The sequence below is a fragment of the Dermacentor albipictus genome, chromosome 1, assembly GCF_038994185.2.
Source record: "Dermacentor albipictus isolate Rhodes 1998 colony chromosome 1, USDA_Dalb.pri_finalv2, whole genome shotgun sequence".
NCBI lineage: Eukaryota > Metazoa > Arthropoda > Arachnida > Ixodida > Ixodidae > Dermacentor > Dermacentor albipictus.
Window position 1 is genome coordinate 204,726,597 of NC_091821.1, and position 14,842 is coordinate 204,741,438.

Genomic DNA, 14,842 nt, shown 5'->3' on the forward strand with positions numbered 1-14,842 from the left:
TGCGAGGCGATTAATGCGGTGCAACGACTGAGGTACTGCCCTTAGAAGGCTGATACTTACAGCAGTGTGGACGTGCAATTCCATCGAGAATTTGTGGACAAAACGTTTGGTTTCAGTTGTTGCGTGTATGACCGATCGTGGTTTGAAAACGACCTATCAGTGATTGGAAACATTTCTTACCAAGATGTTTACAGCTCCGCCAGTCATCCACCTTCGCCGGGCGCCTTGAATTTTTATATACATCCACCTTCCAGACAACAAAACATGATGTTCTGGAACTTAACTTTTTCAACAGGTAACTTCTGCAGAAGTATAAATAATGCCCTGCCTTCTAGCTAGCTGGCTGGTACATACAGTCTAGCTCTTTACAACGGACTCTCACACAACAGCCTTCCGGACATAACGGACTTAGTTTGCTCTACGTATTTTGTTAATGCAACGAATTTCACTTTTAACGGACCGCACTACAACAGACTATCAGCTACAGCGGATGAAATTAGAGGCAATTTTTTTCAAAATCGGGGCTATAAAACATACTTTTGCTGTGTCGACACAGGCTGACAACTGCCTCGCAAGGGTCAACCGACGATCGCTGCTCAATATCGTGCGCGCGAGGGAGGAAAGTGGGGCAGAAACGCGCCATCTTTAGCACGCAATGCACAAGAGGAGGGGGGGGGGATGAGGCGAGAGAGGGGTGTTCTAGTCTGGCGGCTGCCGCCGTACCTCGAAAGTGATCTGCTATGTGGACAAAGTGCATCCAGTGCTGGTAGCTTCATATGTGCTGTGCTTTCTACGTTTAGTTCGCGTTGAAGCGAGATAGCATGAAGGTCAATTCGCTCGCTGCTGTTCATGCACTTATCTTGCTTCATTTGCTATCACAATCGATGCTTCGCCTTTCAGGCGATACTGCGACTTTTGTTTGTTCTTTACTTTGAACAGTCATCACTCACTCTTTGCAATATTGCAAAGTTGTTAGACATCACGACTAAAGTTTCAGAAGTGAGGCGTTTCAGACATTACGGACTTTGGATAAAACGGACATTTTTTGTTGGATTATCAGGGTCTGTGTGATTAAGTTGACTGTAATCACACGAAGACAATGGGTGACTGTCACAGGTGTCAACTATGGTGGCATGAGAGGGCACAAGCAAGCAAGGTCAGGGGCTGTGCCAAGACATAGTACTAGTGTACACACTAGAGCAAACAGCCAGGGGACAAGACAAGACACAGGTCCACTCCCAACCAGGGGCCAACTGCCAGTGCCTGGTCCCTTCCTCCTTTTATAGCCCTTTTTCAGGGGTGTGGGGCCTTGGGAGGAGGGAGACGATACCCTTCTGGTGAAGGCAAACTGGTTCCTTCATGATTGGCAAAGCTCGGGTGGCTTCCCCTGTCATGTAGTCACGCAACTGCCTGTACAGTACACTTCTCGAAGGCCAATAAAATTGGCCTTCGCTAGATAATTCGAACTTGACCAGTCAGCACGTACGTGCCAAACTCCTTTTGTGACCCCGATAGTGACCCCTTTAGTAGCGGCATCTGTATTGGAGGGGCTTAGGGGACAGTGAATGCATTGAGCACACATTATTTCTCGTCGAAAACTTCTATTTCTTGGCCTGCCCTAAGAAGATTTTCAAGCAATAACCATAGCTCAAAATGTTTGATTACGGTATTTACCCGTTTGCTCGTTGGTCCGGTGAGGGCCGAGTTGATGGAAGCTGACTATTTATTTATTTCTTTAAAAGATGGATGGTGTATGCTGGGTTACAACATCAAACTGTGACTAAATGGGCTTGCAAAGTGCATGTTATTCCTCATCAATCACAGTTTCACGTGCAGATTGACAAACTTGCATTAGCAAAGCGCAGATACTATACACCTTGGTGAAGCTTCTGTTTTTGCAGCGGCATGGTACTGTGCCATCATCTAGTAAGCACTGTTATGGTTCACTGTGTGCAGCGATGAATGGAATGGATGCCAAGCGCCTGAGACTTCACGTGCTTAATCGTCACGCTTGTCAATATGAAAAGACTTGTCCGTCGGGTGTGTGCGACGGGATTATGCACTAGTACAAATCCTACTCTCCTTTCTCCTACCAGGGTGTCTACTAAGTTGACATTTCCAAATTCCCCTAGTTTTCCAGGTTTTCCCTGAGTGCTTTTGCAAAATTCCCTGAGTGACACAGAACTCAGGGAATTTCAGGGAAAACGACTTAATCCAGTTTGAATAGTAGGGAGTAGCATTTATTTTATTCAAAAAGAAATCAGAAGGGAGGGGTTAGTAAAATGCACAGCGTAAAGAAAAGTATTTGAAAAAAAAATGTAAAACTCAAGGCAAATCGAGTCGAACATTCTCAAATATGAATAAAAAGGAGATGCATACAGAAACAAATGTTTCCGAATAGTATGAGCTATTTTTATCAAGTGATAGCAAGCTCATTGGTACGAGGCCCGAACTTTGTCACAAGTGAGATTCTCTCAACAGCTGGTGTGTCAATCTCAACTGTCCCGACATATGTCAGCCTGCGTACAACACCTCAGTGTTGCGTTTCACTGCATTAAAGAGTTTATTTTGGTTTGGATGAGGGACACCTGCATCTTGGCATCAACCAAAACTTTGTTTTTTGAGCTTAAGCTCCTTGAAAGAAGTGACGGCATGCTTCCTTTCCCGTTCATTTCTGATTGCGCAGGTCCTTTTTGTTCTTGTCCTCCTTCCACTGCGCATTCGCCCCACGGACCATTCGAAGCATCCTCTTCGTCAGTTGTACAGTCAACGAACGATTTTTCGGACTCCCTAGGGGCTGCGAAAACGTCCGTAAAATCGGACAGTTCGAAAAACGAATGCAGGTCTTTTACTGCCGTTAAGGGCTCAAATCGCCACAGGCACATCCGAAAAGGCCTACCAGTACACTTATTAGGCACATCAGTGCTTGTACTGTGACAGGAGGCGGGTGGACGCGGGTACAATTAAGGAATAGACTCTTTGATTAATTCCATTTCAGACCTGCGGTCAAAGCAAGAAGTTCGGGAAATTGGACGGTGAAGGATTCTTGCGTCCAAAATTTCAAAGGTTCTTATACATTGACTCTATGGGGTACGTGGTGGTGCCGCGAAGCCGTCCAAATTACTGGGCGTGTGGAAAGTAGGTCGTTACTGTACACTGGCAACTTCTCCAGCCAACAACACGGCGTCAAAAGACAATTCGTTACGATCCCACTCTATTGGGCAAGCCAGCATTACCGCGACTTTCGTTCGCATTGAATAGAATTACAGCTAATTTTCCCTCATAGAAATCCCTGAGTTTGCCCCGAGTATTTCCAGACTATTCAAAATCCTGGAGAATCCCCAGTTTTCCTGGTTGGTAGACACCCTGTCCTACGTTCAACCCCTCTACGCCTGGGAGTGGTTTGCATCCATATTCCTCTGTGCGAGCTGACCAGTGTGCTGACAAGGCCCTCTACCAGGGAGCAAGAGAGAATGAGGTTGCCCTGATGGTGTAGGGTATAAGGAGGCCTGCGAGATGCCACATGGACATCTTATCTGCCCTTGTGTGCAGGAGTAGTATGCTGAACGTTTCTGTACTTTTTGTCTTGGAGCGCATCGCTCACCCGTAATGATGTATTAAACTTCTGTTATTTGTTTTAGAGCGCAGCTCTTTGGCGTCCGTTCCTGGGTTTCGCGTCGTCGTCGGCGTTGTCGTCGGCGAATCTGCTCCGCCGCCACGCATGCGCGCTGTCGGCTCTCCGGGCGAGGGAGGATGATGGAAGGGAGGAGGAGAGACTGTGGAGGAGGGCTGGCTACACAAATGGCTCTTTGGCGTCCGTTCCTGGGTTTCGCGTCGTCGTCGGCGTTGTCGTCGGCCTCGTAACCAGCTCCGCCCCCCTTTCATCCCCCCAGCGCTAGCAGCGACCGACTGATACCGCTTTCGTGAGTCCGCTACCGCACTCACGAAAGACGTCGTGCACTTCCTGCAACTCGCATTAACCGTCCATCGATCCACACCGATGTTAGTAGTGGGGGACTTTAATGTTGACATAAAGACAAACAGCAATTTCCTAACACTTATGCGGGAGAACATCCCGTTCCTCTCGCTCGTAACGCGTCCCACGGCTGTGACAACCTCGCGAGGCACTTGTATAGATCTCGTCTTTGAGAATCAAGCATTGGTGTACCAAGTCGAACATATATCAGTCTATTTCTCCGACCACAAAGCTTCCTTCATGACTGTCAAGAACTGTTAGTGGAACTAGTATAAGTTAATCATATGGACATATGAAGTTTATTAATCTGGGCTTCAAATAAATAGACCTGGGACAACAATATCTACACATTTTGCAAAGTGAATATTCACAGAACAGACTAAGGTGCTCATAAGAAAGAGTTTACATATAAAGTTGTAGAAAAAAAAAAATTCTGTGATAGCGCATACATGTGTTGCTCGATTTCTTTGCCTCAATCTATCGAAAAGGTGAAACAGCTTATTTGCTGCGCTCAAATTTCGCATTAGGAAGTAACGTAATCGTCGGTAATTTTTTTACATCACCTCTTCTTCCTTGCCAAACCCTCTCCGATGGTCAACCTGGTTCGAGCTCCACGCAGATGCTGTTGAAGGTCACAAAACCTTGTCCCCATAAGAACGGGACACAGGCATTTTTGCATTTTACCCCATCGAAATGCGGTCACAGCAACCGAGATTTGATCCCGCAACCTCATGCTTAGCAGCCCAACACTACAGCTGCTAAGCTACCATGGCGGGTAGCATGTATTTGCGGAATGGATGCTGTCGCCTTCAAGATTTCTGTGCACACCTTTGTGTAATTTTCTCAAATTTTATGCCTTTGCGTGATTATACATGGCGCACAAGAGGTTTCAGACCAGATGACATAAACGACTGCAAACACTAAGTATGACTTGCAAAAACAAAATAATAATAATGAGAACTATTAGGCTGTAATGCACTGGTATGAAGATCATCTCTAAATGTTCTATGCATCTGATGGAGCCCATCACGCATTAAAATGTACTACAACGAATAAAATAGAATTCACTGACAAGAGGGAGAGCGAATATGACAGGGAATGTAACATTGATAACTAAAACACGGTGTGGATGGTTATCCTCTTCTGAGGGAGGGGTAGCAGATAGAAAACTCACAAGACAGATGCCATAGGTGCTGTACAAAAATCTTACCTGTCCTGTTATAGCAAGTTTTCTTTTGCTCTTTTCCAAGTGGCATTTAGTTGTTGTAGGCTGGTCAATATCTATTGGTGCTGACAGCACAGAATGCTTGTCCAGAGGGACATATCCAATGCCATGTTGGTTGTCCTTGGGAACATACAGCACTTCGTCCACGTCAGCTGGTGCAAATGAGTGATCTGCTGTGAACTCATCTTCGTCAGATGATTCTGTGCCTGGTGGCAAGGCACAGCTATACACTTTGACACCTGGTTGCTCCTGGGCCTGTTGTGGCTTTTCTCGTTTTACACGTTCCCCTATGCCTTGTCCTTGGCGCCAGCCCATCTTGTTTAGGAGCTTGACACCAATGCTCTGACTGTAAAAACAATAAGTTTTTTCATCAGTACCATGAACCCACAGAACATGAAATTTGGAACAACTAGTATAAGTTAATCATATGGACATATGAAGTTTATTAATCTGGGCTTCAAATAAATAGACCTGGGACAACAATATCTACACATTTTGCAAAGTGAATATTCACAGAACAGACTAAGGTGCTCATAAGAAAGAGTTTACATATAAAGTTGTAGAACAAAAACTTTATAAAAGATCTGCCACATATGTATTACAGCAGCACATCTTATGATGGCAGATATAAAAAAAAAGTATATCTAAGCAGACAGCGAACTAGCTTTTTACTTACGATAAAATCTATTTGGATGACGACACTGTTTCTGTTATGTGACATGCTATACTTTCACTAAAATAAACAGTGTAGTTCACCTAACAGATATTTAAAAAAAAAAGAACACCGATTGCACATATGACAACTAAAGCTGCTGCTAGGTTTTGTGACTGGAATGTGTAGGGAGCTTCCTAGTTCTGCCACGCTGTAGAGGTTGAGGGCTCCTCACAATCTCCAATGTTTTGGAATAGAGAGGATGCACCCAAAGCCCTCAGAGTCAGTTCAGAGTCAGCTCCAGTCGTATGTAGTTTCATCTGTATAGTGCTAACAAGGAGTGTAGACTGCCTGCATCAAAAATAGAAGGGATGCAGTGATGATATAACAAGTCTCACTACCTCACTCTACACCCAACTTTTTTATCAGTGCTACCTCAGCTCCACTGCTTATAACATTCATGAGAAGTGTACAAAAAAGCTAAATGAAATTATTAGGGTTTCTGAAATAGCAAACCTACTGAATGAAATGAAATAAGAACATTGAAGAAAAATTAAAGGTATCTGAATACCAAATTGAATACAGAATATTTTCTAATTTTAAGCAAGATGAAATACATGTGTACAGTGTTTATTGTATTTCAGTGACCATTTTCTCATTGGCTAACCACTGTTACAAAGTATGATAAATCATGTATAAACAGCCAATGGTGTTTACTCGTAGATAAGATTTCTTTCACTAACGCCTGCACTAGTCACTATCGTTGTGCTTTGGGAGTTATAGCCGAACCCACATATAAGAATATTCAAGCACTAAGAAAATTCAATTGTTAAAATCGATAACTTTAAATAATAATAATAAAAAGAAGACAAGATAGAAATTAATACATTTTAATTAGACAAGGAAGTACAATCAAACCCACTTATAACATTACCACTTTTAACAATACTCAAATGTACCAATGCGCAGCCGTGGCACAGTGAACTTTTTTGCGTGTTCTATGGTAAAATAAATCACTTACTATATTGCTCCCATCCCGTGTTATTGGTCATAACAATTAAATCTGGCTACTGGGTGTCTGCATCAAAAGGAAAAGGAACACGAAATACTGAAAAAGAAAAACCCGAGCTGCCACCCTTTCTCACGTGCCTTTGTTGCATTGCCATTTACATATGGAACTTTACAAACTGTTGCCTCGACCAACTAGCTTGCGAGTTCATCCAGCAATGCATAAAGATGTTCCTGGAATGGTGAAAACATGTTGCACAGCAAACGTCTTTGAGTTCTTTGAATTTAATTGCTTTACTGAATTACAGAATACAGTTTCTCTTTAGGAGGTATCGTCAGAATTACTACCTAGAGGGAAATCTGGTACGAGTGCCTATACGAGTTTATAAACTTTATATGTGCCAGGGATTTTAGGCATTTGTGCCTGCTATGTGCTGGAGGTTTTTTCAAAGTGCAACAAATTCAATTTTGGCCTAAGCAGCATATTAGGAGGCTTTAAATTTTTATGCTATTTTTTGGCTGAGCATTTTACAATGTTTATTAATATGAAAATTCAAATAAAAATTAAGACATGCTAAGTAATAATTTTAATTAAGATAATTAGTGTTTTACAGGCAGCACAGCATTTTCGTCACTGTCATCACTTGAAGACACATCATAATCAACATTGAAGTCCTATGAATCAGAGTTCATAGGAAGTCCTTGAATTTCTGCACAATATCAAACTGAAAAAACATGCAGGCTTTTTGCACCAGTATGCTATATCAAAAAACAAAAAATGCTAGCAACACTGACAGATAAGATAAACTTTGTCATGCCATCTGTTGTATAAAAACAAAACCTGCCACACAATTTTAATTTAACCAGCTTCTGTGTGGATAACACAACTAGCCTACAGATGTTCCATGTTGATGAGTTATCTCAGGAAAGGCAGGGAGTGTACAGAAAATGTTACATGGCTTTCTTTACTCGAGAATGGCTAGGGAGGTGCACCAGTGGACAGACGAGTATGCATGGGCACAGCAATCAGAATTAAAGGGTGCTGTAAGAGCATGAGAATGTAGGGATAGGATATAATGCTGAGACATGAAAGATATGATTAGTCCTGAATGTGGTTTGGCCCAAAACATTCTCAAGGCTGCAGAAATAAAGCTTTCCTAGAATTGAATCTCAATAACAAGGGTTGGTTCTCCCGTAATACATCTTGCACTACATTTGCTCACACACAACAAGCAATCACAGAAAACAAAAACATACACACAGTGAGCACCGCCCTTCTTATCTTTCTTCCCAATTTGGCAATGCAATTTTGGTACTGTTCACATTTGGTAACATTTGATATAACCCTAAAACCCAGTGTGAGTGCTTACGCTACACTATTGAATTACTATAATATACTATATAATAAGCGATCAGCAAAACCCATATATGGCGGATAATTCAAGCATCTTTTCAGGCATGTAGGATCCTCTGGGCTGGAATTCTCTGACATAAGGTGGCCTGACAGCCTGCAGGGTTACCTGCCTAAGTTAGCTTGGATGCTCGGTTGCCACAGTCATAAGTTCGAATCCTTGCTTGTTTTTTTTTTTTTTTTCTGAAGGTGGGAAACTTGAACTCACCTTCCCCCAGTACACTACATCTCCAGGCTTGGAGTGGTGCCTGACACCGACAAAAATGCCGAGAGCAAGTGGGGCTATACTAATCCAGGTACAGCCAAATTAGAAAGATCCCCTAAGCTTCAATAAGACACTCCCTCACAAGAACAGGAATTGGCCTCCCTAGTGCAGTATTCGGCCACTCCCTCCCAAATGACTAATTCAATCAACCAATGGCCCTCAGTCCCCAGCAGCTACGGAGCACCTGACGCAGCAGAGGGTGCTAAGAATCTTGGGACGCGGGCAGGCCCTGACCCTGACAATGTTTAACACTCGAACTCTTTCCAGTGAAGCTAGCTGAGCAGGCCTCTTTGAGGTACTATCAGGTATTGTTTGGGATATCACTGGCCTAAATGAGGTTAGAAGAACTGGTGAGGCTTTTACAGCACTGACTAACGGCCACGTCCTCTGCTATAGAGGACTACCAGATAAGAAGCAGTTCGGAGAAGGGTTCCTAATCCATAAGGACATAGTGGGCAACATTGACAAATTCTACAGCATTAATGAGAGGGTAGCAGTAGTCGTAATAAAGCTGAATAGGACGTATAGAATAAAGGTAGTACAAACCTATGTTCCAACCTCCAGTCACGATGATGAAAAAATTGAACAGTTTTATGAAGATGTTGAATTAGCGGTATGAAAAGTGCAAGCTCAGTATACCGTAGTCATGGGCAACTTCAATGCAAAAGTGGGGGAAAAGCAGGCTGGTGAACAAGCAATTGGTCACTAGGGCGTGGATTCTAGGAACACTCGAGGAGAGATGTTGGTAGAATTTGCGGAAAGGAATAAGCTGCGAATAATGAACGCTTTCTTCAGGAGGCGTTGGAACAAAAAGTGGACCTGGAAAAGCCCTAATGGTGTAACAAGAAATGAAATTGATTTCATACTTTCTGGCGATCCCAGCATAGTGCAGGATGTAGAAGTGTTAGGTAGGGTAAAGTGCAGTGATCATAGGTTAGTGAGGGCTAGGATTCACCTCAATTTGAAGAGAGAGAGTAAAATTGGTCAAGAAGAAACAGGCCAACCTAGACACAGTAATGGTAAAGGAAGCCCAATTCAGGCTGGCACTTGCAAACAAATATGCAGCCTTAGAACAGAGAGATGAAGTTGACATAGAAGCAATGAATGAAACTGTAACTAGGCTGGCTTCAGAAGCACCAACTTAATTGGGAGGTAAGGCACCAAGGCAACCCGTAGGTAAGCTCTCCTAAGTATCAAGGGAACTACTAAAGAAACGAATTCGTGGAGCTCTCAAAACTGATCAACAAGCAGAAAGTAAGTTATATTCAAAATTATAACGTGTGAAAGAGTGAGGAAGCAGTAAAAAATGTACGCAGCTTGAAATCAGGGAGAAGGAAACATGGCATAGCACAAACCAAGATGTATGCACTGAAAGATAAGCACGGTAATATCATCAGCAATCTCAAAGATATAGTAAAAGCACAGGAAGAATTCTATACTGACCTGTACAGTACCCAAAGCAGCTACGACACCTCCATTTGAAGCAGTAATGAACAGGTTACAGAGGCTCCTTCTATAACTAGCGAGGAAGTTAGAAGGGCCTTGCAAGACATGAAATGGGGAAAAGTGGCAGGAGAAGATGGACTACCAGTCGATTTAATCAAAGATGGAGGAGGCATAATGCTTGAAAAACTAGCAGCCCTTTATACGAACTATCTATAAACTTCAAAGGTCCCAGAGAACTGGAAGAATGCCAACATTATACTAATTCAGAAAAAGGGAGACGTTAAACAATCGAAAAATTGTAGGCTCATTAGCTTTCTTCCAGTATTATCTAAAATATTCACCAAGATAATCTCCAACATAATAAGGGTTCGGCGCATTGTCACCCTTGCTAATTTCTGTTGAACGAATACGTAACCGCAAAAAGAAAAGAAAAAAGAGAAAGAACCAGCAAGCAGCATCCGTAAAAACGCGTGAACTGATTCCCGCTGTTGTAAATTGGTTTAGATAGTTGTTTAGGTCGTCTCGCTCCAAAACAAACGCGCAGTGGTTGTTATGTGTCAAATCTAGCTTCATACGGGCTCTGTGCTGGAGCTTTGTATGCACTGTGCTTTTTATTGTGCATTAATAAAGTAACGTGCAGCTCGTTTCCACACCAGTATCAAGACGTGACTGCTGGAACAGGGTTCATTCATGCCGATGTTTTCTCGCGCTTAGAACAACAGAACTAAGGCTGGAGTGCACTGCAGCACACGTTGAGTATTTGCAAATTAGCATTTCTCTTGTGTACGTTAACACATATTTGTTCAGTCTTTGCTTTGTTTAGTCTCAGCTGATCGCTCTCTCTATCATGTTTCAGTGGTGGTAACTTCTCCCATTGGAGCCCGAATGACAATACCAGAATATGCTCGAGGCACATTGTCAGTGGAGAACAAAGAGCTTACCTGCCAACTCACCAAAACCTCTACACTTGTGAGGTGCAGAGCATGCTGCAAATAATGAAGCTACAAATGACAGCTAAAAAACGCCTAGAGCCGTATTTGCTCACTTTAGTGGAATATAATAATTATTTGTTAGCTTACTTTGAGTTCAACGTCATAAGCATGCTTGCTTTGTTGTGACAAACACTTCACGACCTGTGGTGGTTGCTTAGCGGCTATGGTGTTGGGCTGCTAAGCACGAGGTCGTGGGATCAAATCTTGGCCACGGCGGCCGCATTTTGATGATGACAAATTGCCAAAACACCTGTCTACTTACTTAATTTAGGTGCACGTTAAAGAACCCAGGTGGTCCAAATTATTCCAGATTCCCCCACTACAGTGTGCCTCAATCAAATTGTAGTTGTGGCACGTAAAACCCCATAATTCAACTTATTATAAGCACTACGCTGCGACATCTGTGCTGTTTACTTTTTGTACACAATATTCATGGTTATAGTCGTAAAGTTGGCATCCTTTCTCAAGCATTGGTGGCCGAAAATGCGCCTCAATGTTTACGATTGCCTTAAAACTGCAATTTAGAATGTCTGACATGTTCCAAACAAGTGCCGTGAAAGCATGCCTCGGTGTTTCACGGAACTGACATGGTGGCGCTGATGGCTGAGCTGATGGCTGAGCCGATCGCTGCGCTGCCTCACCATTGAAGGTAGCCTACAGGATTCATTGCATTTCATACCTCTCGACAACGAAATGCCACTGTACTACAATCCTGCATCAACGAAATTTGCCGGAATGTAACATCGCATATTACCTACTCATGCAAGGCTAGCAGGTTCAAAACTGTGCTCAAATGCGATTGCTTTGCACTAAACTTGCATAAAATACCACCACGTTCCACTTGTGTGGGCGGCGCCATTTTTGCTTATAAAACAACCAAGCGCCGGGAACAATTGCGTGCGCCGGAAACATGTCATGGCCGCTATCTTTTTTGATGACTGCCCTTTTGAAGTGGCATGCATGCTGCTACCGACATGTGACGATGGTTTTTGCACACCTAGTGCAGTGCTTAATGTGCACATCGGCAAGCTAAATGCAGCACAAACAAAGAAATCCATGTCTCACCGACGTGGAATTGTTTATGACGCTTGAGATGGCGGTCGCAGCATGGAGTGCCATGCATCAGGCTATGATTCAAGAACGCTGGTTTCGGTGCCACCCGACAAGCATCGTGTGCGCATTTGGCACCGGACATAGATTTTCGCGAAGGGGCCCCGTAATCTTGATCGAGTGCCTTCAAGTATACGAGATATGATCACTTTTGTGCTTGGCACCCGACGCGTCAGCATCTACGGGTGACAGTGTGCGCTGGAGAACTGCTGCTGCTTACATGGAGTGCCCTTGCTCTGCGTCCAGTGTTGAGTTACGCAAAATCTCGTAAAACTGATCGCATCTGTGAAAGCAATTGACCAAGAATACTACTCAATGGCAGTGCTACCACTGCTGATCGACGCATGTGGCACGCTATGTTGGCAATGCGGTTCTATATTCTCAAGCAAAGCTTGCCAAAGCAGGCTAACAGGATTTTGACAGTAAAGTTTCCTTTTGTGACGCATGACTTATCTGTGCTATCTTATTTTGCAACAACGAAATCCTCACGAAAGCTATTTTTTTCGCTTTCCCCGCCAATTTCGTTAGTGCGAGGTTCAACTGTATTATCCTATTGGACTTGGTCCTTGAAATGAAGTCACTATATGTCAATTTGAATATATTTCTAACAATCTTTTCAATACTCCACATTGCTAACTGTGTGCTGTCAAACATAAAACTGAAGGAAAAATGTAATAACTTTCATGCCAGTGGCTATTCTTGACACAAAACACGAGAAGTTATGTAGTAGAGCACGATAAGTCATTCAGAGAGCCAGATTTTCCAGCTAAACCATGATAACTTGCACTTAAATTCCGTTCAGACATGGTATATTTGGCCCCATTATGGAATCTGCCCCCGCATGTTCCCTTTGAATCAAATCTGAATGTGATTTGCAGCAACATTATTTGGTATAGTAGCACCACAATCAGCTATGACCATTCCAACTAGAGAAAATGTCCCCTTTCCTTGCTCTGCCATTGCTGGAGACAATTTTGTATTTAACATATACACAGATGCTAACAGGCCCATAAGGCTGCTTTTTTAAACTTCACTGCGATAATGCATGATCACTCGAGCTCTAAAGAGTTCCAAGTATGCAAGCAAACTGCTTATTTGTTGCTAATGCTCCACTGGTTCTCTCTCTACAAAGACAGAAACTTGCTAACTCTGTGAATACTAGGATATGAACATTGTTTTGTACCATTGGTGAAGAAGACTGTTCATTATTTGAAAAGTTCAATAATTTGCTTCACTTTGCTTCCAGCACTATTTGTATAATATATGATTCGGTCCCCAACATTACTATTTGCATGACCTTAAAAAACAGCACCTTACACACTATTCTACTATGGACTATGGCAGATGGAACAGTGGCTGCCAGATGCATTTTCAAGGTGTCCTGACTCTTTGAAAAAGGTGTCAATCCGAAGCCCTTATTTCTTGGCATTCCTACACATATACGAGAACCACAGTGCTTTTTCTTCCTTTTAGGCAATTATAAGAAACTCAATGGTACATGACGAGGTGTTTCGCCCTAAGCAGACAAGAGGGAAATCTGGTGCTAGTCTGCGTGTGCTGCCGATATAGCATCTTATCCAGCATAGAATGGGTATTATGTGTATAGTCAACGACCGATTTTCTGGACGGCTGATTTTTCCCTCATGCCCGATAACTTGGACCGCTTCGCGGCACCACCACGTACCCCAAAGAGTCAATGTATAAGAACGTCTGAAATTTCGGACGCAAGAACACTTCGTCGTCCGATTTTTTAAACTTCTTTTGGTGACTGCAAGTCCAAAACGGCATTAATAAAGCCACCACCACCGCCATTTTGATTATATCGCCGCCTCGAACCGGCGCTTTCGCATGGCGCTCTCTGCTGGCACCCGTAGGCGTCAACGCTAGGCCTCACTGCTTTGACGTTCGCTATTAAGCTTCTTGCCGTTCGGTGCCGTGTTTTCATTGAAAGAATTCGCTGCTGACAGCAATGGCAAAGGCTCTGCCTTTGTAATCTTCGCAATTGACTTTGAAGATCAGAAAGCACTGCGCATTGCATAATGGCGGTTCCTAAAAGTGAGCTTCGCCGCAATACAGCAATGTTACAAGGTGAAGCATACGTGAAGTATTGCGGTGAAGATCAACAAGCGTGGGAAGGGGCAATTGTCACGGGACACATTATGTATTCCCTAATTATATACGCGTGCACCCGCCGCCTCCTGTCACAGTACGAGCACCGATATGCATAATTAGTGTACTAGCAGGCCTTCAGAGCTTTTTCGTACGTGCTTCTGTTAATTTGAGCCTTTGAAAGCAACAAAAGACAGACATTTATTTTTTCAGACTGCCCGATTTTCCGGACGTGTTCGCGGCTCCTAGGGAGTCCGAAAAATCAGACGTTGACTGTATTTGTCTAGGCCTTATCCTTTTGGCTTCTAAGAGCCTTCTGGTTTTTTATTTTAACCCAATCTGTCATCCCAAGTTTACTGTATGGCTATGCATTCACTGTATGACGAAATGCATTGGTGTTCCAGTTACTTTTTAAAGAAATCACTGTTTTATGCATTGAAGCACAAAAGTAACTGGAACATCAATGCATTTCGACAGACACATTGAAAATTAATATCTCAGAACTGGTGCTGTCCAGAAAATACGTCCTAAGTGGATACACCCTATGAATTCAGCGGCTGTAATTAATATATTGAAGTATGTGGCATAAAGTAATTATTTTTAAAAGTTAATCAGCATAATTGTTAATTATTCAATTGAACGTGTTAA

At 43.0% G+C, this 14,842-nt stretch overlaps 1 protein-coding gene across 1 annotated transcript in view; it reads right to left on the bottom strand.

Moving 5' to 3' along the window:
- The window catches only part of LOC135896919 (G patch domain-containing protein 1), a 74,637-nt gene that overhangs the window by 41,918 nt on the left and 17,877 nt on the right, over positions 1-14,842 (bottom strand). The window contains exon 5 of the mRNA XM_065425430.2: positions 5,187-5,547. Coding sequence (XP_065281502.1) covers positions 5,187-5,547 — 361 coding nt within the window. The remainder of the gene's footprint in view (positions 1-5,186; positions 5,548-14,842) is intronic.